The 26981-nt window shown below is 40.9% G+C and overlaps 1 protein-coding gene across 1 annotated transcript in view; it reads right to left on the bottom strand.

Moving 5' to 3' along the window:
• Nucleotides 1-10932: 10932 nt before the first annotated feature.
• Nucleotides 10933-26981, bottom strand: part of myo3b (myosin IIIB) — a 122231-nt gene continuing 106182 nt past the window's right edge. Inside the window, exons 23-25 of the mRNA XM_060930568.1 lie at nucleotides 12077-12177; nucleotides 11589-11635; nucleotides 10933-11092 (exon numbers count right to left, since the gene is read on the bottom strand). Coding sequence (XP_060786551.1) covers nucleotides 10933-11092; nucleotides 11589-11635; nucleotides 12077-12177 — 308 coding nt within the window. The remainder of the gene's footprint in view (nucleotides 11093-11588; nucleotides 11636-12076; nucleotides 12178-26981) is intronic.

Below are 26981 nucleotides of genomic sequence, written 5' to 3'. Positions count from 1 at the left end.
ATGAGTGTGATTCATCCACACTTGAGGACTAGCAGCACTGTGTGAAGGTGTTTCACTGAATCTGATATCGCAGCCAGGCAGGACAGAAACAGTGGAGCTGAACCTGGAGAGCTGCTGCTTTAGCTCGAGGTGTTTCTCCAAGGCTGCTCTTCCCGACTGTGAGCGACAGATTTGTTTCTTTGCTTCCTGAATCTAAAAAGGGCCTGAGCCCTCCTTGTTGTGCACACACAGCTCACATTTACTCAATGGCAGCTGCTCACTCCATCTGGGAGGGTTTCAGCAGGGCCAAACAAAACAGGTTACACCTTCGGCCATGCCAAGTCCTATAGCCTCCTTCAATTGGTACAAACAACAGGGGCTAATCGCAATTTCATGCTCTGATTTGCTCCACAATTCTTTCCAAACCCCGCAGGCCCAGAAATGTTAAATAAGCTCATTTTCAGAAGAGACAGGATACATGCTCACCCATAAGGTCATATGGATTATTACACTCTACTACTGCTGTAGCAGTAAGCACTGATAGTGCTTTCTAGTGCATAGTGTATTCAAATGTTAGGGGGTAATGATACACAAAATTTGATATGATATGATATGATATGATATGATATGATACAGTACAATACCATGGTACAACAAAAATAAGCACTTGCTGAACATATGCCTTAGGACCTAAGGCAAAATGGAAACCTAAGGCTTAGGTTTCCATTTTTAATTGACTAACACATTCAACATTATACAAGGACAATAATTGAAACAGTGTTTTCACAGTCGGTCCCGTTCAGCCTTCAAAATCAACTCAGGGTGATTAGTCAGCATTTTTTGCGCATATGTAAACACTCCAAATGAAGTCAGAGTACTCTGAAACAAACCCAGCTGAGACCACCTCAGGAGGTTGTCTCAGTTTTTGTTCACTTAAAATCTGCATTGTGGTTCGCTTAACCTGTGCATTGTGAAAACACAGTGCTTCAGTTTCACTTTGCCTTTTGCCATTGTATTTTATCTCTCTAGGCTTGTTGTAGACAAGTGGCACGGTGGTGTAGTGGTTAGCACGGTCGCCTCACAGCAAGAAGGTTCTGGGTTCGCGGCTGGCGGGGGCCTTTCTGTGTGGAGTTTGCATGTTCTCCCCGCGTCTGCGTGAGTTTCCTCCGGGTGCTCCGGTTTCCCCCACAGTCCAAAGACATGCAGTTAGGTTAATATGGGACGGCCTTGGGCTGAGATGCCCTTGAGCGAGGCACCTAACTCCCAACTGCTCCCCGGGCGCTGTTAGCATGGCTGCCCACTGCTCTGGGCACACGTGCTCATTGCTCGCATGTGTGTGTTCACTGCTTCAGATGGGTTAAATGCAGAGAGGAATTTCACAAGTGTGTGATGAATAAATTTGTGCTTTCTTTCTTTCTTGTAGACATCATGTTATTGCACTGGAACATGCAAAAAAAATGTGTTCGACTTAATCTGGTGCTGAACAGCACTAAGTTAAGGTGATGTATGCTGGATTTAAAACAATGTATGCTGATTAGAAATTCTGTCTGACTTTCACCACCACTGCAGAACGTCATCATGTTACATGACATCAAAACCTCGTGAAAGGAAAACGGCTGCAGTTTTCTGAGTCATGCGTTGCAGTTGCCCTCCATCCACTGCACAAGTTAGTACATGCCTTCGTGATGTCAGAACATCATCCTCATTGGCTGGAATCTCCGATGACAAACATAACATGATGCTAGAATACATGAATAGTTTTAAATTTTAAGAAATACCTGAATCTGATATGTGATTTCTGCAACAGTGAATATAACACTGGAAGCCTTTTATTACTGCATTATTTTCTGCTATAGTGCAGGCTGATGATAAAAATGTGTAGAAAACACTCAACACTGACTTTATATGAATGTATCCCAACAATGATTTATTGAATGAACACTATAATTTATTTCGCCAGTTATCATCTCATCTCATTATCTCTAGCTGCTTTATCCTTCTACAGGGTCGCAGGCAAGCTGGAGCCTATCCCAGCTGACTACGGGCGAAAGGCGGGGTACACCCTGGACAAGTTGCCAGGTCATCACAGGGCTGACACATAGACACAGACAACCATTCACACTCACATTCACACCTACGGTCAATTTAGAGTCACCAGTTAACCTAACCTGCATGTCTTTGGACTGTGGGGGAAACCGGAGCACCCGGAGGAAACCCACGCGGACACGGGGAGAACATGCAGACTCCGCACAGAAAGGCCCTCGCCGGCCCCAGGGCTCGAACCCAGGACCTTCTTGCTGTGAGGCGATAGCGCTAACCACTACACCACCGTGCCGCCCCGCCAGTTATCATGTTCAATTTAATGAGAAGTAAAGGGGAGGTTCAACTGTATCTGGAAACAACAATCAGGAACACAATTCCATGAGATTTCCCATTAATCACATCAGTTACAAACTACAACAGGAAGGAGCAACAGTCCAGCTTGACTGCCATATTTTACAACTCCTCCTCAACTGAGACTGGCTATTCACGCTGACCACTGACATAGTGCTGAAGTGGACCAGAAAGAGAACCGAGTCCTCTTTCAAATTAACTCACAATGTGAATGCAAAAAGAACTGAGTCCTTTTTCTCTTGCTTACTGAGCACACACACACACTGGGAAGCTATGCTACAGCACCTGGGGAGCAGTGGGGGCTACAGTAGGTGCCTTGCTCAAGGGCACTTCAGCCATGGATGTAGAAGGAGGGGAAAGTGTTCATTAATTTTTCCGGCAATAATTTTTTTTCTAAGGAATCGAACCAGTGACCCTTTGGGCCCAAGGCTGCTTCTCTAACCTTCAGGCTATGGCTGCCCCCAACAAAGCTGTGCATTAAAATGTAAAACAAAACAAAGAAACAAAATGAACATTGCTAATTAAGCATTAGCTCTTTGGCCAGGCATTCACTGTTGAGCAGGGCTGCCAGGTCAGAGCAAAAGTTCCACATGAACAACAAAAAGCCTGACACAAGCCCAAAACATCTTTTTCTAAAGTCATGTGCCTTAACTGACATTTTTTTCCATCAACAGCCTTGTTTCAAAACTTGGATTTGGAAGAAATATGGAACCTGGGTGATAGAAATATATGTTCGGCATGCTTGAAACTGGAACAGGCAGGCTGTTCTGATTGCTACTTGTTTTGATTAGTTAAATCCTTGAAATTAATATTCTTTTGCACATTCTCTTTGCTGAATGAAGGTTATGATGACCAGTAATGTCTTCCTTCTTTCATAAGACTATGATCTTGACAGGTGATGTAATGGTACCGGTACCTAATGTCTCTCTTCTTTCAAAAAGTAGTCTAAACCAGTGATGATGCTTCATCACTCATTAGCTCATCTGGCCAACAGGCCAATTATCTTATGCCATCATGTGTTGTCCGTCATCATCATCGTCCACATTTCATGAAAATTGCTTCTTTTCTCTCAGTTCTTCACTGATTTTTATTCTTTTTAGCAGGAACGTAGGTCTGCCTTGGGTGCATATGGCTTCTACCCAAATTTGTATAATTGCAATTAATAATGAAGATATAGTGTAATTAAGCTCTAATGAGCAGTTTCCACACAAATCGCTTCTTCCCCTTCAATTCTTCACCGATTTTGATTCTTTTTGGCAGAAAGGTAGGTCTGCCTGGGGTGTGTATAGTTTCTATCCAGATTTGCTTAATTACAATTATTAATGAAGTTATGGACTAATTAAGCCTTAATGAGCAGTTCAACAAAAATAGCTTCTTCTCAGTCAATTCCTCACTGTTTTGGATTCTTTCTGGCAAATAAGTCAGGATTCCTAGGGTGTATATAGCTTCTATATATAGCTTGTATATAGTGTATATAGCTATCAAAACCTATCATTGAGAATACTAAGCTTTCTGTAGCTCAAACATGCTTTTAAATCCTGCATTCTTCACTACTGAGTAGAATCTCATATCTGCAGCAATGAACTTCCTGCTGTGAAATCGCCACTGTGATTTCTCTAGCCTGGATAGAAATTGCTGGGTAAATGCTGTCTGAAAGAATAAGCTGTATGTAGGAAGAACTGCATGCTGTTCATCCTGTCTGTTGAATATATTGTTCGATATGCAGGCCTGTCGAATTGAGAGCCTCTTATAATAGGAAATTATACCATACGCTTCATTGTCACACCTGTTAAACCTAGTTTGGGAAATATTATACTGTAGTGCAGCATCAGCTAGGTAATCAGTTAGCGATTCCTTAAAGGAGATACGCAGAACCATGGCCTCACTTTTTGTTTATAAATGCCTTGAGACCTCAAGAATGGCATAGGAATAGTTTTAAGCGTTAACAATAAATCTAATATAGTAATTTTTATGATTAAAATTATTCATATAGGTAGCGGTCTGAGTGAACGACCTTGACATCTGTGATGTCACCACAGGAAGTCTATCAGTCTCATCGCCATTTCCGCTATACTAAAACACAGAGCTGACTGCAACTTCGAGCTTCGATTTTGAGCTAATTTATTGCCATGGCATGCAGGTGTGTTACTGGTGGGTGTAGCAACATGACAGAAGGTGGATTTACGCTGCATTCATGGCCCAAGAAGAATGTTCAAACTGCAAAGATTTGGACGCGTTTTGCCAGAAGTTCACAGGCATGTTGGGCGCCTATGAAGTGGTCTCTCCTCTGCTCTGCACATTTTACTGAAGACTCGTACGAGACCTCTGAGCTGTTGAGGAGCGTTGGCTATAAGCCCGTATTGAAAGAGGATGCAGTACCAACAATTAAAGGAAAAGGAAACTACAAGAAAAGGAAAGTAAGTTCAGTTGCACCAGTTCTCCCAGAGTGTGAGCCGAGGGTTGTTGTTAAAACCCGGGACAGAACTGGACAGGATGTGACATATTAGCGCTCGGGCAGTAACCTCCCCGCGGTTGTTGCTAAAATCGGTGACGTCCCGTCCTGTCCTGTGTTTTAGTGATTGCCTGAGCCGAGCAGTAATGATTGAGTACTCAGTATGGAGAAAATGGAGAATGAGTGGACCAGCCCTCTGATTTCTCCGCTGGATATGCTTGCCTCAGCAGCAATATCTCGCCCTTACGTGGAAGAAGCGAATGAGCGGAGAACTGAACGAACAACTGAAAGTCAGATTGATTCAAAACAATCGGCCACAAGATCGGCCTTCAAGAAGCGAGAACGCAGATGGGTAAGCTCCGACTCCCATTTGGATATAAAACAACAAAAACACGTTGTTTACCTGCATTTAGATTAATACATGCAACTTGTATTGTGTGTTTAAGTTACTGATATAAGATTATTTAATTTGCTTCAGAATGTGATTGTCTCAGTTCATCTGATTATTTAATTAGCCTTTTACGTTTTATCAGTGAAAATGCATGCATGTACATGTATGTTGCATAAGTTATAACACCTATCCTGTTTTAATGAGAGTCAACCCACAATCAATGAAGTCAAATCGGTAATGGTTTTTCTTACTTTCACCATAAATTTTTATTTATATGACTTTGGTCTATAGCTGTCAAAGACCTCGGCCTTAAAACTGGTTCCTGCTGTGACGTCACACACTCAGGGCTGGCTGGCTCAGCGGGGCAGCTCGAATGGCAACTTTGCGGTCGATTTTAACTCTCAAAAGTATATATATTTTTTATTCCCATTTATGCAGTATACAAGAGTCAAGGATGGAGATACTGTCCACTCAGAAATGTATTTAAACATAAAGGTTCTGCATATCTGCTTTAAAAAGACATGAAGCAGTGCTTAAGTATAAGGCACAAAACTCTTTGGGGATCTTTTTTATATTCCTTTTTGTATTCACACAGTGGCCATGCAAATGTGGGTAATTCAGTAGTACATAGAAAGCCCTCAACAAATTGCAGGTGTTAGAAAGCAGAAACAAAGGCCACTACAACCCCTAATGGCATCTCCCATCATTAGCAACTCTTTGATGTGCATACTCCACTCTCTCTTTTATCTCCTTCCCCTTCACTCTCTCACTCTCTTTCTCCGTCTTCATTAATGCAGTCTATAGGGAAGGTGCTTCGACACAGAGCCCCCCCTCCGCCCAACCACACACATCTGACATCTGTCTGCCTGCTACACATGTCCCTCACTCAGGCATCAATCAGCACACAGGGTTAAAAGTAAATACATCTTAAACTACCTGCTTATTCAGTACTAAAGCGAGACAGCAGGGACACACTTGCACAAAGTGTGAGCTTTAATGCTAAGTCTTATCATATGTGTGTGATTGCGGTGCATACTATTAGCATGAAGCTTTGTAAAGAATGTATTAACAGCAACTATGCGCATATATATCAGCGTGCATGTTTGTGTGCGTGTGTGTCAATAGCAGGTTACCTGCTTTACATCTCAGCAGGTCTAAAAGAGAAGCTTTAGAAACACTGCTATTCAAACTCCCGCTTTGAACTCTGAAGGATATAGAGGCAGGACAATGCAAGTCTATTTGTGTTCATCCTTTGAAGTCAGCCCTCACTATTAATATGAGACAGAGTATCCTGTCTGACAACAAATACTTTTTTTCTGCCTTCCACTGAAGGATTACAGCTCTGAAATATCTAATAGGTGGCACTGCTTTTGGTACGATGGAGAAAAAGGGAAGAAATAAAGTTTAGAACAAATAGCTAAAAAGGAATAACTTTGGTGGTACGCAACATGAACCACATTAAACGAGTTTGTCTGCAGCTCCAGATGCACACGACTCTTTAATAGGAAGAAAATAATGGGCGGTCATGCTTTTATAGAATGGTATTAACAAAAACAGGTGCAGGACCTATGTTGTTTACATCTTTGTGGACCTTCAGTGAAAGATCTAAGCCTATCACTTTTCTGTAGATATGTCTTATTGATGAAGAATAAGACCACTTTGTAGAAGATACAACTTTAGAAATATTTTGGCCACAGTGTAATCTTATCTTCGATATAAAGTATGTATAACTAAGTTCTAAGTCACTCATTGCCTTGTTCGGTTACTGGTTAACTAGAACACATGCAGACAAGAGGAAATTAGTGAAAGAGAAACTCCACCACGGCACTGCACTTCAGAGGTTTTCACTGAGACAAAAAAAAAAACCTTGAGAGCTTTTACCAAATTGATTTCCATGCCAAAGCAGGGCCAAAATGATCTAGGGAGCAAGATCTCTGTTAACGGATTCCATGTAGTTTAACAAGAGACTTGAGGCTCTTGGAGTGACCTATTTCAGCCTGAGTGCTTCTGAGAGACTGAATATTCTCAGACAGAAAATAGTCCACAAGGAATATATGAATTATCCCAGGATTCTGTGGGACAAAAACAACAAAAACAACAAAAAACTGGACATCTTGGGCAGTAATTCAAACTAGGGTTACACACTGAGGATGATGCACATTACATTATTAAGTGCACTGGACTGTTTTGTGACTAAACTCTTGGTATGGAGACATCAGTGAGAGAATAGATATACGTGTGTTGTTAGAAAAACAAGATAGGAACATCTTCAAGAAACCGAGATTGATGAACAATCACCCATTGTACCCTCTGCTTCCATGAATTAAGAAGACTACATACGATTTATGAAACAACCAGTCACAATGCCCTAAAGTTAATAAAGATAGATTTAAGAACTCACTTTTTAACAGAATCACATTTAAACATGAATTAGCCGTTTAATTACTCGTGTATTAAAATTTGCTAAGTGTTTTTTTTTATTCTTGACATCTATAAATTTTTAGTGTTTATTTTTGTCTTCCGCTTTGTTATGTAAAATAAGACGTATATTTGTCTTATTTAATTAAAGGCAATTGATTGACCATTGGGCGGCACGGTGGTGTAGTGGTTAGCACTGTCGCCTCACTGCAAGAAGGTCCTGGGTTTGAGCCCAGCGGCCGGCGAGGGCCTTTCTGTGTGGAGTTTGCATGTTCTCCCCGTGTCTGTGTGGGTTTCCTCCAGGTGCTCCGGTTTCCCCCCACAGTCCAAAGGCATGCAGGTTAGGTTAACTGGTGGCTCTAAATTGACGGTAGGTGTGAATGTGAGTGTGAATGGTTGTTTGTCTCTGTGTCAGCCCTACAATAACCTGGCGACTTGTCCAGGGTGTACCTCGCATCTTGCCCGTAGTCAGCCGGGATAGGCTCCAGCTTGCCTGCGACCCTGTAGAACAGGATAAGCGGCTACAGATAATGGATGGAAGGATGATTGACCATTGATCACAGAACAAGAGGGCTGACCTTGAGTACATTCTTTTTGCTTAAATAAATGAGTGTATTAGAAAAACAGCAGGAAGCTTTTACACAAAATGGATACGACCTCTCAAACAAACAACATTAACGTTACATTAAAGTCATACACTCACTGGCCACTTTATTAGGAACACCCATCCACCTGCTTTCTGATGCAGTTCTCTAATCAGCCGATCCCTTGACAGCAGCACAATGCATAAAGTTATGCAGATACAAATCAAGAGCTTCAGTTAATGTTCACTTCAAACATCAGAATGGGAAAAATTGTGATCTCAAAGTGTGACTTTCACTGTGGCATGGGTGTTGGTTTGAGCCAGATGGACTGGTTTGAGTGTTTCAGAAACTGCTGATCTCCTGGGGTTTTCACACACAACAGTCTCTAGGGTTTACACAGAATGGTGCAAAAAACAAAAAACACTGAATGAATGAGTGACAGTTCTGTGGGTGGAAATAAAAGCCTTGTTGATAAGAGAGGTCAGAGGAAAAATGGCCAGATTGATTTGAGTTGCCAGGAAGGATATAACAACTCAGAGCAACTCTTTACAACCGTGGTGAGCAAAAAAGCATCTCAGCATGCAACAGCAGAAGACCACATTGGGTTCCACTCTTGCCAGCCAAGAACAGGAATCTTAGAATCAAGAACAAGTTCCTATTAAAGTGGTCGGTGAGTGTGTATCAATACAACATTTAAACAAACAATAAATAGATGACGTTTTTAAAATATATTTTTGTGAACAAACGAAATTAACTTCTGTGGCTGTATAATGGCACATCTATGAAGTGTGAACTGCATCACAGAGACAGAGTGAGCCAAAACATGCACAAGTGCACACTCAGTTCTATCACCCCATGAAGATCAAACTCCTAGCCTGGGCCCTGGGGTGTCAACAAAACGAGATGAAGCATGATATGCAAATTGTAAAAACAGCACCACAAATCTTCTTGCCTATACAGTAGGAAAAACACATGTTTCTGCAGATTTTTTCATAGAATGGTTGCCCCATCCTCAACCAGCACAACATCATTTACTCACTTTAAGTGTCTTGATAAATAAGAGAAAAATAAATGAGCGGGAATTGCATCACAGTCATGACAGCCTTATCTCTTTGTAAGAACTGCCTCCCTGTCTCTCTTGGATAGGAGAATCAACAGAGGAGAAGCTGGTTATCTCACTCCTCAAAGAAGCTTCAATTTAATGATTTTATCATTATTGACTCGATAAGATATATTTAATGAAAAAAGGATATCAATGATCTAAATGAGAGAATAAGCTTTGTGGAATTTCCTGCACTTTATAAGTAGATTTGAGGCTTTGAAATGGAGATGTGGATAGTCTGGATTTGATACGGGTGCACACAGCCCCAGAGAGGAGCATGGGAGGTCCTGTTAACTGTAAAGCTCCAGTTCTAGATTCACTGGTTCTTTCTGTATGCTCATTAAGCCTGTCCTGGATGTCCCTACAGAACCAAGATCAGAGTTAAAGATGTTACAACACAGGATGCTCTGTTTTAAAAGAGAACATGTGAGTTTGTTAGTCTGTCTGTGTAACAACAAAGAAAACTAGACTGGAGTCATGTAGCAAAAGCCAGTGTCTCTGAGCTTTGATGACGTGGGAACACAATGTTCCATGTGAACACTGAATGCCCTATGCCAGAAAAAGCAAGTCCTCTATCAAATGTGCTTGTAGCATGTTATTAGTCATTTTGTATTTATTTAGGTATCTGCACTTTCATGGATAGCAAAGCAAAATATGTGGGAAATTAATAAATAATCAGAAGAGAGGGAGAGAGAGAGAGAGTTAACATACAGAATAATTTATTGAAATGAATATACAGATTGTGTGTGTGTGTGAGAGAGAGAAAGAGAGAGAGAGGGTAATATTGGAACGTAAGGGAGTTCTTTACACTGTTCTTTTTCTCTCATCTGTATAAAAGTACTATAGGTATGATGCACATAATGCGTTTCTGTTAACGTAGACACTTGGCGAGTTGTATATATGCATTCAGTTGACATATAATAATATTATATGGAATTAAGTGTATATTTTATAAAAGCAAGGGAAGTCTGGGCTGCTACCCCCGCAACCCGGATCCGGATAAGCGGTAGAAGATGGATGGATGGATGGATGGATGGATGGATAAAAGCATTGTCCCTGCACAAGCCAACCATGGTGAATATTTGGCCGATGTCTGCTGAATATAGAAGGATGATGTTTGTTGATTCAGATATCAAGTTAATTGTTTATGTAATGTCTAATTAGCTCATGTTTAGCTATCATAAATTTTCTGTTATGTATCAGTTTAAATGTTCTGGAGTAGGTTTCTCAAAAGCCTCTTAACGCTAAGAGCATCTTAACTAGGAGAGTGAGTGTTCACTGTGCTGCTCGCGCTACCATTTAACGATGATCTTTGTGCTATGATGCTTTTGGGAAACTCAGCACTGTTTGGCATCATGGCTGGGTCAATAATTCCCAAAAACTTAATTTAAGAGATAAGCTAAGTAACATGGTGAACTGAACTTTCTTAAATCACTCATCAGGTGGACTGGCCATGTTCAGAACTTCTGGATGTACTTCTTTCCTAATTTGTGTGTGTGTGTGTGTGTGTGTGTGTGTGTGTGTGTGTGTGTGTGTGTGTGTAAAACCCTACCCTGCTAAGGACTAGGCTGGGGCTCGGGTCGAGGCTGAGCAGCAGCACTGTGTTATTCTTTCAGCTCTGGCTGAGCAGAGCTTCCCGCTTCAGCGGAGAAACCGGAGCAGGACCAGAGGGAGGAGGAGGAGGGATAGAAGAGAAATCTTCCTCAGGGACAGACTCCACCGCCAACAACAATTTATAATACTCATCCTCTCCATCTAGAAGCTTGATCTGGCTGAGGTGTGAAATATGTTGAAGGAAGAAATAAAGAAAGAAATGGAGCCAATAAGAAGGTGGGGATAATAGAGAAACAGGGGATGAAAAATTAAATGCAAAGGAATGGCAAGAAAGAAAGAGACATAACAGTAACAAAGCAAGAAAAAAAAAGGTTAGCGTGCTCTCTCATAGAAATATAATGCTCTATTTTCCTCCAGGGAGAAATAGGTAGTAAAATGTTAGTCCTTGAAGTGCCAACCAGAATGAGAGAATGAGTGAGAGTGTGTGGTCACGCACATATTTCACAATTAAATTTGTGTTCATGTGCCATTTCACTTCCCTCCCTGGAATTTAAAAAAAAAAAAAAAAGACTGAGCTATTTAAAAGTTCCTTATTTTGAGATCTGAATTTACATTATTAGAAAACAAAATCGGTCTCTGGTTCCTCATTTCCACAAAGGGGCTGGTCTGTTTAGATATGGCACTGAGCAGAAAGTAGGAAAGACAACTATTTACCCAAGTTTTCTGGGCTTCCTTTTGCTCCCCTGGTAATCTAGAGCTCTCTGTATGGAGAGAAAACACACACACACATACACAAAGTCAGAGAGAGTCAGAAAAGACGAGTAAATGAACGAACGAGCGAGAATCATTAATTTTTAATTCAAAGTGATTTTTGCGTTGAATGCGAACAGATGCTGATAATATCAGAAGTCACAGCATAATTTTTTTGATCAAAGAGAGCTGGGGTGAGCCTGATGAAGCATGCATCTTGCTCGGCTTTGATAAACCACATCAATTATTCACCGTGAAGGCAGACATCCTCACATGAAAGCAACAGATAAAGAGCAGAAGCCCAAGCTGGAGACAACAGAGCCCGAGCGTGGGGGAGCTGCTGGTTCAGGAGGAGGCCCGCGTGGCTCACGGCTCTGGCACAGGTACATTTAACTCTATTATCATCAGCAAACAAAGTCAGACAAAGGGCTCTATGCTGGCTTTGAACTCACATTGAGCTGGCTGTAGTAAATACTGTCCTCTGGGCTGTTCAGTAGTTTGGGTTGCTGGCCTCGACGCCGAGGGGTGCGCTGTAGCAACTTTGCTGCTGGACCTGAAAGAGACACAAACACACACACACACAGAAGCGCACAAAGAGATCAGTCACACACTGCTGAGAGTGACAAGTCTCCTACCGAGTTTCCCCCACAGAAATCACATTAAAGCAGCATTGCAATATGAGCTGAGAACCCAACACAAGCATACACACACAAACACAACAGCGACACAGCAGAAAACACTCCAATGTATGGAGCATATATATGTGATGGAAAACCCAGTTAAAACACTCACGCTCACAAAACACATAGCTCAGTGCAACACTACAGTACCTCATAACTTGAAATAGAATAAGGTATGCAATATTAATTACACTAGGGCTTACTTTTACCTCATCCTCATGCAGAACATGTGTTGAAATAGTTTAGTACATTTCAGTTAAAGTGTAAATCTAGTAAAGAATTAAACACTATGGTGCATGTCATTATAGAAAAAAGAAAGAAGTGACAGAGTGGTGTTTTCCTGTCACAACAGGTTCTGAAGTGTTTTGTTCCTCATATATTGGAGTAATTCGTCAACTACACAGATTACAATTTTTAATTTATTCATGAATAACACAGCATACCTTTTTTATCAGTTTATAGTTAATAATGATGATGATGATGATGAGACAAGTTAGTTCCTGTCATCACTAATGTTATGGCATTTAGCAGAAGCTCTTATCCAGAGCGACGTATAACAAGTGTTACTCTATCCACCATCACTGGATATGAGCAATTGTACACTCTGATTGGCTACTCCACTACTAGGCTATCAGCTCATACAGTATACTGCGAGTACCGTAGAGAAAAACAAAATGGCGGAACGTGTTGCTCAACCATCCGAGGATGAAACAAAAACTCTACTCAAAAACAAAACCTCCAAATTATCAAGTATTAAAAAAAAAAAAAAAACAGAAATAGCTTTTTAAGCGATATAGTTAAAAAAAAAAACTTTTTAAAGAATATAGTTTTTCCCCCTCAATATCTCCTGTTCCACACTCCAGCCCAGTTGGTGGTGGTAATGCACCTTTAAGTTGGTTTGCCAACCACCAAAAATAAAAACCCTAAAGGAGAAGATGACAACCCCCCCCAAAAAAAAGCAAGAAAATATGGAATAAAAAGTATTTGATAGTAAGAATGCATCTTTTTTATTTTTCAAGAATTATTATTATAGCATTTTTCACCAATTGCTACTGTCATTTTGCCAGTTTGTTTACATTCTAAGCGGAAATGATTTTGCTGGACTTTTTGAATAAAGTTTTTATTTATCACATTTACAAAAAATAAAAATAAAAATACTGTTTCTCAAAATCCAGTGAATGTGGATAGAATAAATCAGTTATTCCACTCAATCTCGTTGTACATGGCTTATAGCCAACTCATGTATGATTCAATTTTGTGGAATAACTGTTAAATATCTGCTATAGTCTTTCTTTTGCTTCTGTCTTGAAGTTAATAAGACAAAAAACAGCTTGCCATTTCACATGGAAACTGGAAAACACGAATGCCTCTGGATGCCTCATAAAGAATTTCCCATATCTGAAACGGTCACTTAATGACCAATACAAAGCACTGACACTGGAGACTCCTTCCATAAATGTTAAATAAAAGTCTCCTTACAGCAAGCTTCATTATACCAACAATTACTCTTTTTTTGTTAAATAGCAGCACTTTATATAATAAATGGCTTTTTTGGTCTTATGTCAGTCCCTGTGAATGAGCTGTTACTACAGAAATTATAATTTATTACAATGAGTGGGTTAATATAGACCTTGTGTTGAAACAACTGTCAAAGCTTTGATCACAGAAAATTAATCAACATCTTCTAACTAATCAGATTTGACAGTACTGTGATGTAATATTCTGTAACAGACACCCCTTAGTTAAACTGAATGCTGATCTTGATAAACTGTTGTTAAAATTGATGAATTTATATCCACCATATGCTTGAGGTATAAATGTTTGTGCACTTTTCCTATATATTTATAGCTCCTTTGCGTTTTCTTGATTGACATTTGCAAATATTTAGATTTTCCTCATTCAACTGGGCTCCACATTGAATAAGTCAAGGTAAGTTCCAACTAAATACACAATGCAGATGCACAGTCTGTGTGTGTGTGTGTGTGTGTGTGGTGCTTAATAATTTTCCATCTTTGCTGAAAAAACAACATTGGCCTGGCGGCACGGTGGTGTAGTGGTTAGCGCTATCGCCTCACAGCAAGAAGGTCAGGGTCCGAGCCCCGTGGTCGGCGAGGGCCTTTCTGTGCGGAGTTTGCATGTTCTCCCCGTGTCCGCGTGGGTTTCCTCCGGGTGCTCTGGTTTCCCCCACAGTCCAAAGACATGCAGGTTAGGTTAACTGGTGACTCTAAATTGACCGTAGGTGTGAATGTGAATGGTTGTCTGTGTCTATGTGTCAGCCCTGTGATGACCTGGCGACTTGTCCAGGGTGTACCCCGCCTCTCGCCCGTAGTCAGCTGGGATAGGCTCCAGCTTGCCTGCGACCCTGTAGAAGGATAAAGCGGCTAGAGATAATGAGATGAGATGAGATGACAACATTGGCCTGTTCAGTTACAGAAGCAGGTTTTATACACCATAGAGCCTAATCTTGATAGTAAACATTTTCTCTCCATAAGCCACTTTAATGAGGTTCACTGAGCACATTAACAAAATCATGTTCAGACCTGTAGCATGTATTATCACAGGATATCGATGCTCTGAAATGTGTGGATTTACAGTTATTGTAGATCAAATAGTGTGTCAGTGAAGCTGGGAAACTTGCTCTCTCATGTTCATGTTTCATCTCTCTTCTCTTTTAAAATTTCTGATCCACAAAAGCAGCAAACTAAAATCCAGGACACCTTTACAAGGCAGCATGTATATTTAATGCCTGCTCCTGTTTTATCTTGGAACCAAAGTTTCAAGCTTCTTCTGCTCATCATCGTTCCAGTTCCTGCTGTCGAGGTGGTGTACAATAACTCACAGTTACAGTGCAATTTGACAGAGTGCAAACTTTGAAACATACATTGTCACATTTCAATCCTGTGTATACTTCAAAGCTAGGGGATTTTTCTCTCCAACCCTGCATTTTTTTCAGTGTAATTTCTCTCTATATGGATTGTACTCATGTTTCATGTTCAGTGATGTGCCTCAGTTCATGGCAGTCCTGCACGTAATCGAGGCAGTGACTTATACATAACAAAATCTCTTTCAGTGTTGCTGCTTCCAAAGTTTTTTTTTTTTTTTAAATCTAGAAGATATGTTTTAATCTAAATTCACAGCCAACAGTTCAAAAATGTGGCTCATTATAATTAATTTATAATCACTTAGCTGTAGACTTGAAGTTACCGTATTAGAAACCTGAAAACATGCTCTTAAAAAATGCACACACCATGTAAAATAAACAGCAGTGAATATTTGAAGGATTTTTTGAGGTTGTGAAAACTTTAAATTTCCTTAGATTTTACAAACAAGTCTTTGAATATTTCATTTCAGTGCAAATGTACTCCCCCCCCGCCATAACAAAATATCTGAATGTTTCCTTGTAATGAACATGTGATAATGAGTACTTTATACAAACTACATAAAACAATAGGACAGCAAAAGCTCCTTAAAGAAAATATCTCGCAAATAAACAAATTGAGCTAAAAGTCTGTCTTTATGTCTGTCTTTTATAAAAAAAAAAAACACATTTTGAATTTGTTCTTCACAATATAACCACTAAAGTGATGAAAACAGACGGGACTACTTTTTGTCAGGGAGGCCGCCATAACTCCATCGTGCGTGATGTGATTTTCCGTGAGCACAGCAGAGGTGTACAAGTGCATGCTATATTAGTGTCAGTGGGACAAAGTATTCTGTCAGGGATGGTTGGAGACGGATGTAAGTGCAGAAGATTTTTATTAGAAAGAAAAGCGCAAACAGGCAAACAGTCCAAATCGGCAGGCATGTATTGTGAACGGTAAAATAGGCAAAAGGTCGAACGAGGCACAAACAGAATATCGTAGACAGAAGCAGAGTCAAAAATGAGGAACTGGAATCAGAAACCAGGAAATCAGTCAGGAAACAAGGCTTGGTAATGTATCACAACAACACAATACTTCGCACAGTCCTTATATAGGTGTGCTGATTGCACCTTAATCCTGTGCAGGTGTGTGCCATTCGTGGCGCACGTGTGAGTCAGTTTGGAGCATGCCCTGTCCAGAGTGCGCCTGAGAGTCCCTTTGGTTGTGACAACTAGACTATAGTATAATATTATGGTCTATTGTGACTTCTTGGTCAATTTGTTTGCATTTCTCCACAAAAATTACGGCAATGCAGTGTTAGAAAAGGAATCAAAATAAAGTAGAGGCTAGTTTATTGCCTGTTTATAAAAAAAATATGTACCTGCTTATCTTCCATCCGTTTAATGCGTGACACAGTATGCTGTCGTGCTGAAGCCTATGTCACGCATTGCCTCCCTCATTTTCGTCTCCTAATACATCCATGTATCTGGCTAATCCAGTATGACTGCACCCAGGGAAATGGCCCAACGGACTGATGCTATAACTTTAAAATGTTTTTTTTAAGCTAAAGTCTGCTTAATTTTTTTTGTCTAGAGCATCTTGTATTAATGTATAATGATGACATTTCATAACCCCGTAATTTCAAAATTTCCTGGTTAATCGCTTTAAAATCCACATCATCTGACAAGCTTCACTGCCTGGCAAAAATGTGGCAGGCAAAAAAAAAAAAAAAAGGCAACATTGCGTGCTATAGCTGCACTGGCTGACTCTTTGCTGGGGACCGCTGCTCTGGAGGCCCTGGAGTTGATTGTCGAGAAAAGGATGTTGCATAAACTGAACACTTGACAACATTTCACTTTCCCTTCATGACCTACTGGTCAGACAGCAGAATGTGTTCAGCTGGAGGCTCTTTCAACTCTGTTGCAACAAGGACCACTACAGGAAGTCACTCCTGTCCACTGCAATAGCAATATATAATGACTGCCCTCTGTGCTGGGACAAGAGACTTATCCTCTGAGTGTCAATGCACAATGCATATCCTACATTTAGACTGCAGAGTTAGAGCTATATCTTAATTTCTTAATATCGTAAGAGGTTAACCCAAATGTAGATCTATTTACCATCTAGCATTAAAGATCAGTAAGTACTGTCCTGGGGAAACAACTGGAGTATGACATCTTGGTTAAGGTGACACACTTAACATGAATGTATGTCTGTATTGTGCACTACAAAGTTAGAGGACAAGTGGGTGTTGAAAGAGGACATCACTGGCTGGAGGGCAGACTGAAAGCCTGAATGGGAAAGGAGGAGGAGCAAGAGGGAGGGATAGGGGAGGAAAAATATTGTGATACACTGTAGTAGATTTGCTTGCTCACACACACACACGCGAGCTAGTGTTATAATCTGATTTTAAGCTGAACAATTACCTAAAATGATTAAAAGTAGTTAAATAAATTAAAAATAATAAAAAATACTTATTTGTAAAAATAATCTAAAATTATAAAACTGCAGTTACATGTAATTATTACAAATTTACATAAATACACATTTATGTAAATATAATGTTTCAGGTTACAATGTAATAAAATGCTCAGTATAAAATGAGTAAATATGAGCAGGATAAAATAAAGCACTGGATAGTGAAGCTGTATCACTGGAATGTGGAACAGTTATTAAAATTCACATTGCTAAAGTAGGTATCTTGTATATAGAAGTGCTGAAGGTCATATCCTATAGAGCAGTTGCTTTACAGTAATGAAAAATGCATCGCCAAATGCCATGATACTGAAACACAGACTGTAAATAATACATTCAAAAATAACTGCATTTATATAGTCTATCACAATTTAACAAGACAGAATAATATATTTATTATTTCACTTGGACTGAACAATCAGAGGCTCTAGATTGTGTGTGTGTGTTAGTAATAACTGAGAAAGGGTAGTACAGATCCCCAAAGATCATTTATTAATACGCTACTGATTAATCTTAAGAAACAGAGGGGAAAAAATACAAGTTTAATAAACTATCGATGGTTAAGTTTGTTGTTTAAGGAGCAGTCTTGAATGTTTGTACACATACAAAAAAGCTGAGACCCTTTTTTTTTTAAACACCTTGGCTGCTCTGGAGTAAGTGGGGCGAGGTATTGTTTTTAGTCAGGTTTCTTTTGGCCCTTTTCCACTACCCTTTTTCAGCTCGCTTCAGCTCACTTCAGCCCGACACGGCTCGCGTTTCGACTACCTCAGAACAGCACGACTCAGCTCGCTTCAGCCCTGCTTGCACCCAAAACTCGCACGGTTTTGGAGTGGGGCTGAAGCGAGCCAAACCGAGCCGAGTGAGGCTGGGGGCGTGAGCAGACACTCCCCTGTGCACTGATTGGTGAGGAGAAGTGTCCTCACACGTCCACACACGCCCTGCGAGCACGCTGGGATCTGTAAACACCGCAAACCCGGAAGAAGAATTACGAATTACGAGAATTTCTGAAGCCTTATGCACCTCGCCTCATCTATACGCTCTTGCCAGTATCTGTTGGCGTTGTCGGTGACAACAAGCCACAGAACCAAGACCAGCAACACTAACGACTCCATGTCCTCCATGTTTATTGTTTACTATCCGGGTCGTGAGACTACCGCTTAAAAGATCACTGATGTCACTGCTTGCGCCGCTTAACATCACGTGACGTCCACCCACTTTCGCTAACTCCACCCAATATGCCCACCCACTTCCAGCCAGCACGGTTCAGCGCGGTTGTAGTCGAAATGCAACTCCAATAGCCCCGCTCAGCTCGACTCAGCACGGCACGGCTCAGCCGCGTTTGTAGTGGAAAAGCGGCATTTGTTAGCAACATTATGGGAAAACGGCTGGACCATCCATCCATCCATCATCTGTAGCCGCTTATCCTGTACAGGGTTGCAGGCAAGCTGGAGCCTATCCCAGCTGACTATGGGCGAGAGGCGGGGTACACCCTGGACAAGTCGCCAGGTTATTGTAGGGCTGACACAGAGACAAACAATCATTCACACTCACACCTACGGTCAATTTAGAGCCACCAATTAGCCTAACCTGCATGTCTTTGGACTGTGAGGGAAACCAGAGCACCTGGAGGAAACCCACGCAGACACGGGGAGAACATGCAAACTCCACACAGAAAGGCCCTCGCCGGCCATTGGGCTCGAACCCGGACCTTCTTGCTGTGAGGTGACAGTGCTAACCATTACACCACCATGCTGCTCCACGGCTGGACCATTCTTCATGAAACTTTCAGGACAGATGGGCATTGGTCTCAAATAGAACCTCCAACATTTTGAGGGTCATCCGGTCAAGTTCAAGGTCACAGTGAACAAAAAGGTAAAAAAAAAAAAAGAAGCTCTGGGCTCAGACTGCAGGAGCTCTGCCTCGGAAAGACTCTTCCCACAAACACGCTGATTGGATCACTACCTGCCTCATTTGCATACACTGGGCTATCATTGGACGGTTTCTTGGTTCTTTTACATACGCAAAGGAGGGGGTTTGGCCACGCCCACTTTTAAACTTCCCTGCTTTGTTGATTTATTATCTCATCTCATTATCTCTAGCCATTTTATCCTGTTCTACAGGGTCGCAGGCAAGCTGGAGCCTATCCCAGCTGACTACGGGCAAAAGGCGGGGTACACCCTGGACAAGTCGCCAGGTCATCACAGGGCTGACACATAGACACAGACAACCATTCACACTCACATTCACACCTACGGTCAATTTAGAGTCACCAGTTAACCTAACCTGCATGTCTTTGGACTGTGGGGGAAACCGGAGCACCCGGAGGAAACCCATGCGGACACGGGGGGAACATGCAAACTCCGCACAGAAAGGCCCTCGCCGGCCACGGGGCTCGAACCCGGACCTTCTTGCTGTGAAGCGACAGCACTAACCACTACACCACCGTGCTGCCCTATATAAATGATAAATTATAAATAAATAGTCTAGACTAAAGAAATCACTTTCAGACATGTTTATGCTTATTACAGAGGGAAAGTGCATTCTACTGAGCTCTAGCGCCGGGCCATTTCCAGGAAAAAAAAGAGTTTGGGTCATGCTGACAGTGTGTGTATGTCAGCCTCGGTTCGGAGGTTTCAGTATTGAAACCTGTAAGAGGTAAGAGTAGAATAATATAAAGTACAGACACTTGGTATATTTTACTTGTGTGATTTTTTTAATTTTTCATTTTTGGATTACACTTCATTTTTGTGGCTACTGCTTCATAGAGTAAACATTTATGCTATATTTACTGTATGGACATGGTATCAGAAAACAAACAAACAATCTTATTTATAAGCAGTAGCCACATGGACCCATAGGGTACCTACAACCCCAGTTCCAAAAAGGTTGGGACACTGTGTAAACTGTAAATAAAAACAGAATGCAGTAATGTGCAAATCATGGAAACCCTATATTTCATTGAAAAAGTAGAAAGACAACATATCAAATGTTGAAACTGGGAAATTTTATTGTTTTTTGAAAAATACATACTCATTTTGAATTTCATGTCAGCAACATGTTTCAGAAAAGTGGGGACAGGGACATGTTTACCACTGTGTTGCGAAATGCTGTCCCATTCTTGCCTGATATACAATTTCAGTTGCTCAACAGTTCGGGGTCTCCTTTGTCATATTTTGTGCTTCATAATACACCAAATGTTTTAAATGGGAGACAGGTCTGGACTGCAGGCAGGCCAGTTTAACACCTGGAGTCTTTTACTACAGAGCCAAGCAGTTTTAATATGTGCAGAAAGCAGTTTGGCATTGTCTTGCTGTAAGAAGGAAGGCCTTCCCTGAAAAAGATTTTATCTGGATGGCAGCACATTGTTCTGAAACGTGTATATATCATTCAACATTAATGATGCCTTCCCAGATGTACAAGCTACCCATGTCACGTGCACTAATGCAACCTCATACCATCACAGATGCTGGCTTTTGAACTGCGCACTGATAACAAGTTGGATGGTCCCTCTCCTCTTTAGCCTGGAGGGCGTGGTGTCCATTATTTCTAAAAAGAATTCCTACTTTTGATTCGTCAGACCTCAGGACAATTTTCCACTTCGCCTCAGTCCATCGTAAAAGAGCTCGGGCCCAGAGAAGGTGGTGGTGTTTCTGGATATCATTTATATTTGGTTTTAACTTGCATTTGTGGATGCAGTAATAAACTGTTTTCATAGACGATGGTTTTCTGAAGTGTTCCTGAGCCCATAGTGATTTCCACGTGTCTGCTTGTTCATGAATATGTGTCTGCTTTTAATGCAGTGTCTCCTGAGGGCATGAAGATCATTGGCGTCCAATGTCAGTTTTTAGCCTTGTCTCTTGCATACAGAGATTTCTCCAGATTCTCTGAATCTTTTAATGATATTATGTACCATGGATGATGTGATCCCCAAATTCTTTGCAATTTTATATTGAGGAACATTATTCTTAAATTGTTGCACTGTTTAGCCATGCAGTCTTTCACAAAGCGGTGAACCCCGCCCCGTCTTTACTTCTGGGATACTCCACCTCTCTGGGATGCTCTTTTTATACCCAATCATGTTACGGACCTGTTGCCAATTAACCAAATTAGGTTTTTTTTTTAGCATCACACAACTTTTTTCAGTCTTTTGTTGCTCCCATACCAACTTTTCTGAAACATGTTGCTGACATCAAATTCAAAATGAGCATATATTTTTCAAAAAACAATAACATTTCTCAGTTTCAACATTTGATATGTAGTCTTTGTACTATTTTCAATTAAATATAGGGTTTCCATGATTTGCAAATTGTCATATTCTGTTTTTATTTATGTTTTACATAATGTCCCAACTTTTTTGGAATTGGGGTTGTATTTTTCTCACGATATCTTCCTTCATATTCATCATAAGTGCTACTGGGTGAGGTTTGTTTTGCCTGGCAACACTTTTTTTTTAAAAAGATAGGTCAAGCTTTCATAATCCAAAGCGGCTTTCGTGGTCTTTGAAACATCTCTTAAATCCCTTGGAAGTCAGAAACTCCTCAAAAACTTGTATAAAAAGATGCTAAAAGCAGTTTGAGAATGTAAACAAGAGATGACGAGTGATTCTGTCCTGTTATCACATGTTGCAATCACCTGATGCATTATGGGCTAGAGTAGACTGCTGGGGTTTTATTTACTCAGATGCTAAAGCTGAAGCATGAAAAAGCATCGTGGTTTATAAGGACAACACATGGCTTTGATCTCTAAATGAAGCATGTGCAGACCAGACCAGAAACTTGTTCTCTGTAGCACACACACAACAATGCACACAGACTCTGTGGATGACACACATGCATACACCCCATCACCACAAACATAACTAGATTCTGTGGAGAATGTGCGCACACACACACACAGAGGCCAGACCCTGTGCTTTTTAGAAAACACACCAAAATAATTTGAAATTGGTGATGGCTAAAGTTTGTGCCTGGATTGTCAGTGATTAATGGCCTTGACTGACACACTTGGTTAATTCCCTTGTGTTCGACTGAGGGTAGGAACATTCCCACAGGGAATACTCATAGTACTGGAATTAACTGTGAAGAGACCAGAGCCATTTTAGAATTTTAGGCAGGAGCCACCTGCTGATGCAACGATGATGTGGTTACTTAAGACTTCTACTGCTCAAAGAGGAAAGCAAAAAGCACAGGGAGAAGGGGAAAAGTGAGAAAATCAATTGGTGGCGATGCTATTTAAGAAAACCCAGCAGTGAAAAGCTCTGCAGAAGGTGGTCAGATCAGCACAACACATCACCAGGACTGAGCTGCCAGCCATCCAGGACCTCTACAGCAGGCACTGTGGGAGGAAGACACACAGGATCCTCTTTGATGCAAGCCATCCCAGCCACAGACTTTTCACGCTTCCCACCAGCCATTAGGCTACTGAACTGCTGACACAAACAGTTGCACACAGACCATAGACATGGCATGCACTCACCACAGCGAATGGACCCTTACCTCACACAATCAGCCAAGATAAGGAAACAAACGTTTACACCATTACATTGTTTACCATTAGTCACTTTAACTATATCAATATTGCACTGCACTGCTGCTTACATTGTTATGTAATTTATTCATATACAGTGCTCAGCGTAAATGAGTACACCCCCTTTGAAAAGTAACATTTTAAACAATATCTCAATGAACACAAACAATTTCCAAAATGTTGACAAGATAGAGTTTAATATAACATCTGTTTAACTTATAACATGAAAGTAAGGTTAATAATATAACTTGGATTACACATTTTTTTCAGTTTTACTCAAATTAGGGTGGTGCAAAAATGAGTACACCCCACAACAAAAACTACTACATCTAGTACTTTGTATGGCCTCCATGATTTTTAATGACGGCGCCAAGTCTTCTAGGCATGGAATGAACAAGTTGGCGACATTTTGCAACATCAATCTTTTTCCATTCTTCATCAATGACCTCTTTTAGTGACTGGATTCTGAACTTGTCCCTTCAGAATTCCGCATAGGTGTTCGATTGGGTTCAGATCAGGAGACATACTTGGCCACTGAATCACTTTCACCCTGTTCTTCTTCAGAAATCCAACAGTGGCCTGATGTGTGTTTAGTCATGTTGGAAAAGTGCATGACGACCAAGGGCACGGAGTGATGGTAGCAGCTTCTCTTTCAGTATAGAGCAATACATCTGTGAATTCATGATGCCATCAATGAAATGCAGCTCCCCGACACCAGCAGCACTCATGCAGCCCCACATAAGGACACTGCCACCACCATGTTTCACTGTAGGCACCATGCATTTTTCTTTGTATTCTTCACCTTTGCGACGCCATACAGTTTTGAAGCCATCAGTTCCAAAAACATTTATCTTGGTCTCATCACTCCAGAGTATAGAGTCCCAGTAGTCTTCATCTTTGTCAGCATGGGCCCTGGCAAACTCTAGGCGGGCTTTTTTGTGCCTGGGCTTTAGGAGAGGCTTCTTTTGTGGACAGCATTCATGCATGCCATTCCTCTGAAGTGTACGCCGTATTGTGTCACGGGAAATAGTCACCCCACTTTGGCTTTCTACTTCTTTAGATAACTGCAGTGAACTTGCATGCCGATTTTCTTCAACCCTTCTCATCAGAAGACGCTCCTGTCGAGGTGTTAACTTCCGTGGACGACCTGGATGTCTCTGTGAGATGGTTGCAGTTCCATCTTTCTCAAATTTTTGTACCACTTTTGCTACAGTATTCTGACTGATAAGTAAAGCTTTGCTGATCTTCTTGTAGCCTTCACCTTTGTGGTGTAAAGAAATTATTTTCTTTGGGGAATTCTGAAGAGACAAGTTGAGCATCACTCTCCATCCAGCATCCAATCACTAAAAGAGGTCATTGTTGAAGAATGGAAAAAGATTGATGTTGCAAAATGTCGCCAACTTGTTCATTCCATGCCTAGAAGACTTAGTGCTGTCATTAAAAATAATGGAGGCTATACAAAGTACTAGATGTAGTAGTTTTTGTTGTGGGGTGTACTCATTTTTGCACCACCCTAATTTGAGTAAAACTGAAAAAATGTGTAATCTAAGTTATATTATTAACCTTACTTTCACATTATAAGTTAAACAGACGTTATATTAAACTTTGTCTTGTCAACATTTTGGAAATTGTTTGTGTTCATTGAGATATTGTTTAAAATGTTACTTTTCAAAGGGGGTGTACTCATTTACGCTGAGCACTGTACCTTAGGATAAGACATGGCCAAAAGGTTAGAGAAACAGCTTTGGGATCAAAAGGTTGCTGGTTTGATGCTCTGAACCAGCAGGATTGGCTCAAGTGCCATTGAGCAAGGCACCTAACCCCCAACTGCTCTGGCAAGCGTGGTGGTGTACCTTATGTCTGATTAGCCGAAGAAAAACTGATGATGCGATTATCAGTTCAGGCAAGAACCCAGCCATAAAATATATACTGTACCTTAATTATACTTGTCTTGCCTATTTTATTTATTATACTACTATCTTTTTTACTTATTCGATTTATTATGCAAGCTGAGTTGGCTCTGAGGCTAAGAATTCCATTACTGGTGATGAGGTTTCCATTTTTATCAAGTATAAGACAAAAAACCTGAAACTGTAGAGAAACAAATAGATTAATAAAAACAGAATGTCTCGATCAACACTGACAATACAGAGTAATTACTCATATCGTCAATATTAACTTTTTTAAGACCATCTGAGCTGTAGTGAACCCCCCCACACACATCCAGTTAACTAATCATACTGACATTAAGAGGATGAAGAAAGTTACAGCCAATTTTTCTGCCATATTCTCACTGAGCTCTCCTGTTGCCTGCCTGTCTGATGAATAGTCTGGTTTAAAGAGCAGGAATACACTGGGTATGAGATATTCGAGACAGCTGATGAAGACAGGTATGGTGGAGAGCAAGAGAGTAACAAAAACCAGCAGTGTGAGAGAGGAAGAAAGTGATAGATTGAGAGTGAAAGAGAGAGGGAGGATCTTATTCCTGTAGAACACAAAGTGGGTGTATCAGCTGTCAGAAGATGTCAGAATGAGCTCCAGATGTGTCCTAAAGATGATGTAAGGTGCTATGATGAGACTTGATTCACTGTAGCAAACAAAACCTGCCAACACACTTTGTTTAAAAAAAATACATATAATATATAGCTCATTGATTTCACCCATACTCTGGGTATGTTCATAATTGTTATTCTTTTAGCCAACTGCAATCATGTTAGCATGTGTGTATGTAGCTTCACATAAGTCACATGGGTTAGCTAGCTCCATTAGACTATTAGGAATACTGTCAAAGTGATTAGTGCCAGGTTACTCCCCCCCCATATAAATAAATACATAAAATAAAATAAAAGATAGGGGGGCACAGTGGTGTAGTGGTTAGCACGGTCACCTCACAGCAAGAAGGTCCTGGGTTCGAGCTCAGCGGCCGACAAGAGCCTTTCTGTGTGGAGTTTGCATGTTCTCCCCGTGTCCACGTGGGTTTCCTCCGGGTGCTCCGGTTTCCCCCACAGTCCAAAGACATGCAGGTTAGGTTAACTGGTGACTCTAAATTGGCCGTAGGTGTGAATGTGAGTGTGAATGGTTGTTTGTCTCTGTGTGTCAGCCCTGTGATGACCTGGCGACTTGTCCAGGGTGTACCCCACCTTTCGCCTGTAGTCAGCTGGGATAGGCTCCAGCTTGCCTGCGACCCTGTAGAACAGGATAAGCGGCTACAGATAATGGATGGATGGAAAATAAAAGATAAAGATATAAAATTAAACAAAGAAAGCTTACCTGGAAAATTCAGGCCACAACAATCCTTAACTGTTTGTTACAGAATTTCATCCTTTTCACACAGTCTTTTTAAAGTGGGAACCTTGCGCCTTTATTCCGCCTCGCATTCGGTATAAAACATCCAAATGCAGAACGGGGAAGTCTGTGTTGTTCTGCCCCTGAGCTGGAATGATTGGTAGTAACAGAGCCATAATCAATGCCTGTGTAAAAGGAACAGCTGGAATGGTAGAACAGGGGTGTAACATTTTGACATCAACATTCTTCTTTCCAAGACCAGCACAAATTCAAATATCTCAGTCTACAGCATATAATCACTTCCTATTCTCTTCAAGTTCTCCTCAACATATTGAGGAGAAACTGATTGCAGATACGTGTGACTTGCAAGAGTCTCTCCTGCCCACTTCCTCATTACCTTTCAATCTGATTCTCTCTTTCTCTCTCTCTCTGTTGGCAAGTGCAATTTTCTATGGCAGACTTTTTTCCCCTCTGAAAAGCCAAGTTGGCGAAAGGACACAAACATGAAGCTATTACTTCCCTTAAATGTG

Source organism: Neoarius graeffei, chromosome 9, assembly GCF_027579695.1.
Source record: "Neoarius graeffei isolate fNeoGra1 chromosome 9, fNeoGra1.pri, whole genome shotgun sequence".
Classification (NCBI taxonomy): Eukaryota; Metazoa; Chordata; class Actinopteri; order Siluriformes; family Ariidae; genus Neoarius; species Neoarius graeffei.
Note: the sequence above shows the minus strand (reverse complement) of the source record. Positions and strands in the feature narration are given on the sequence as shown.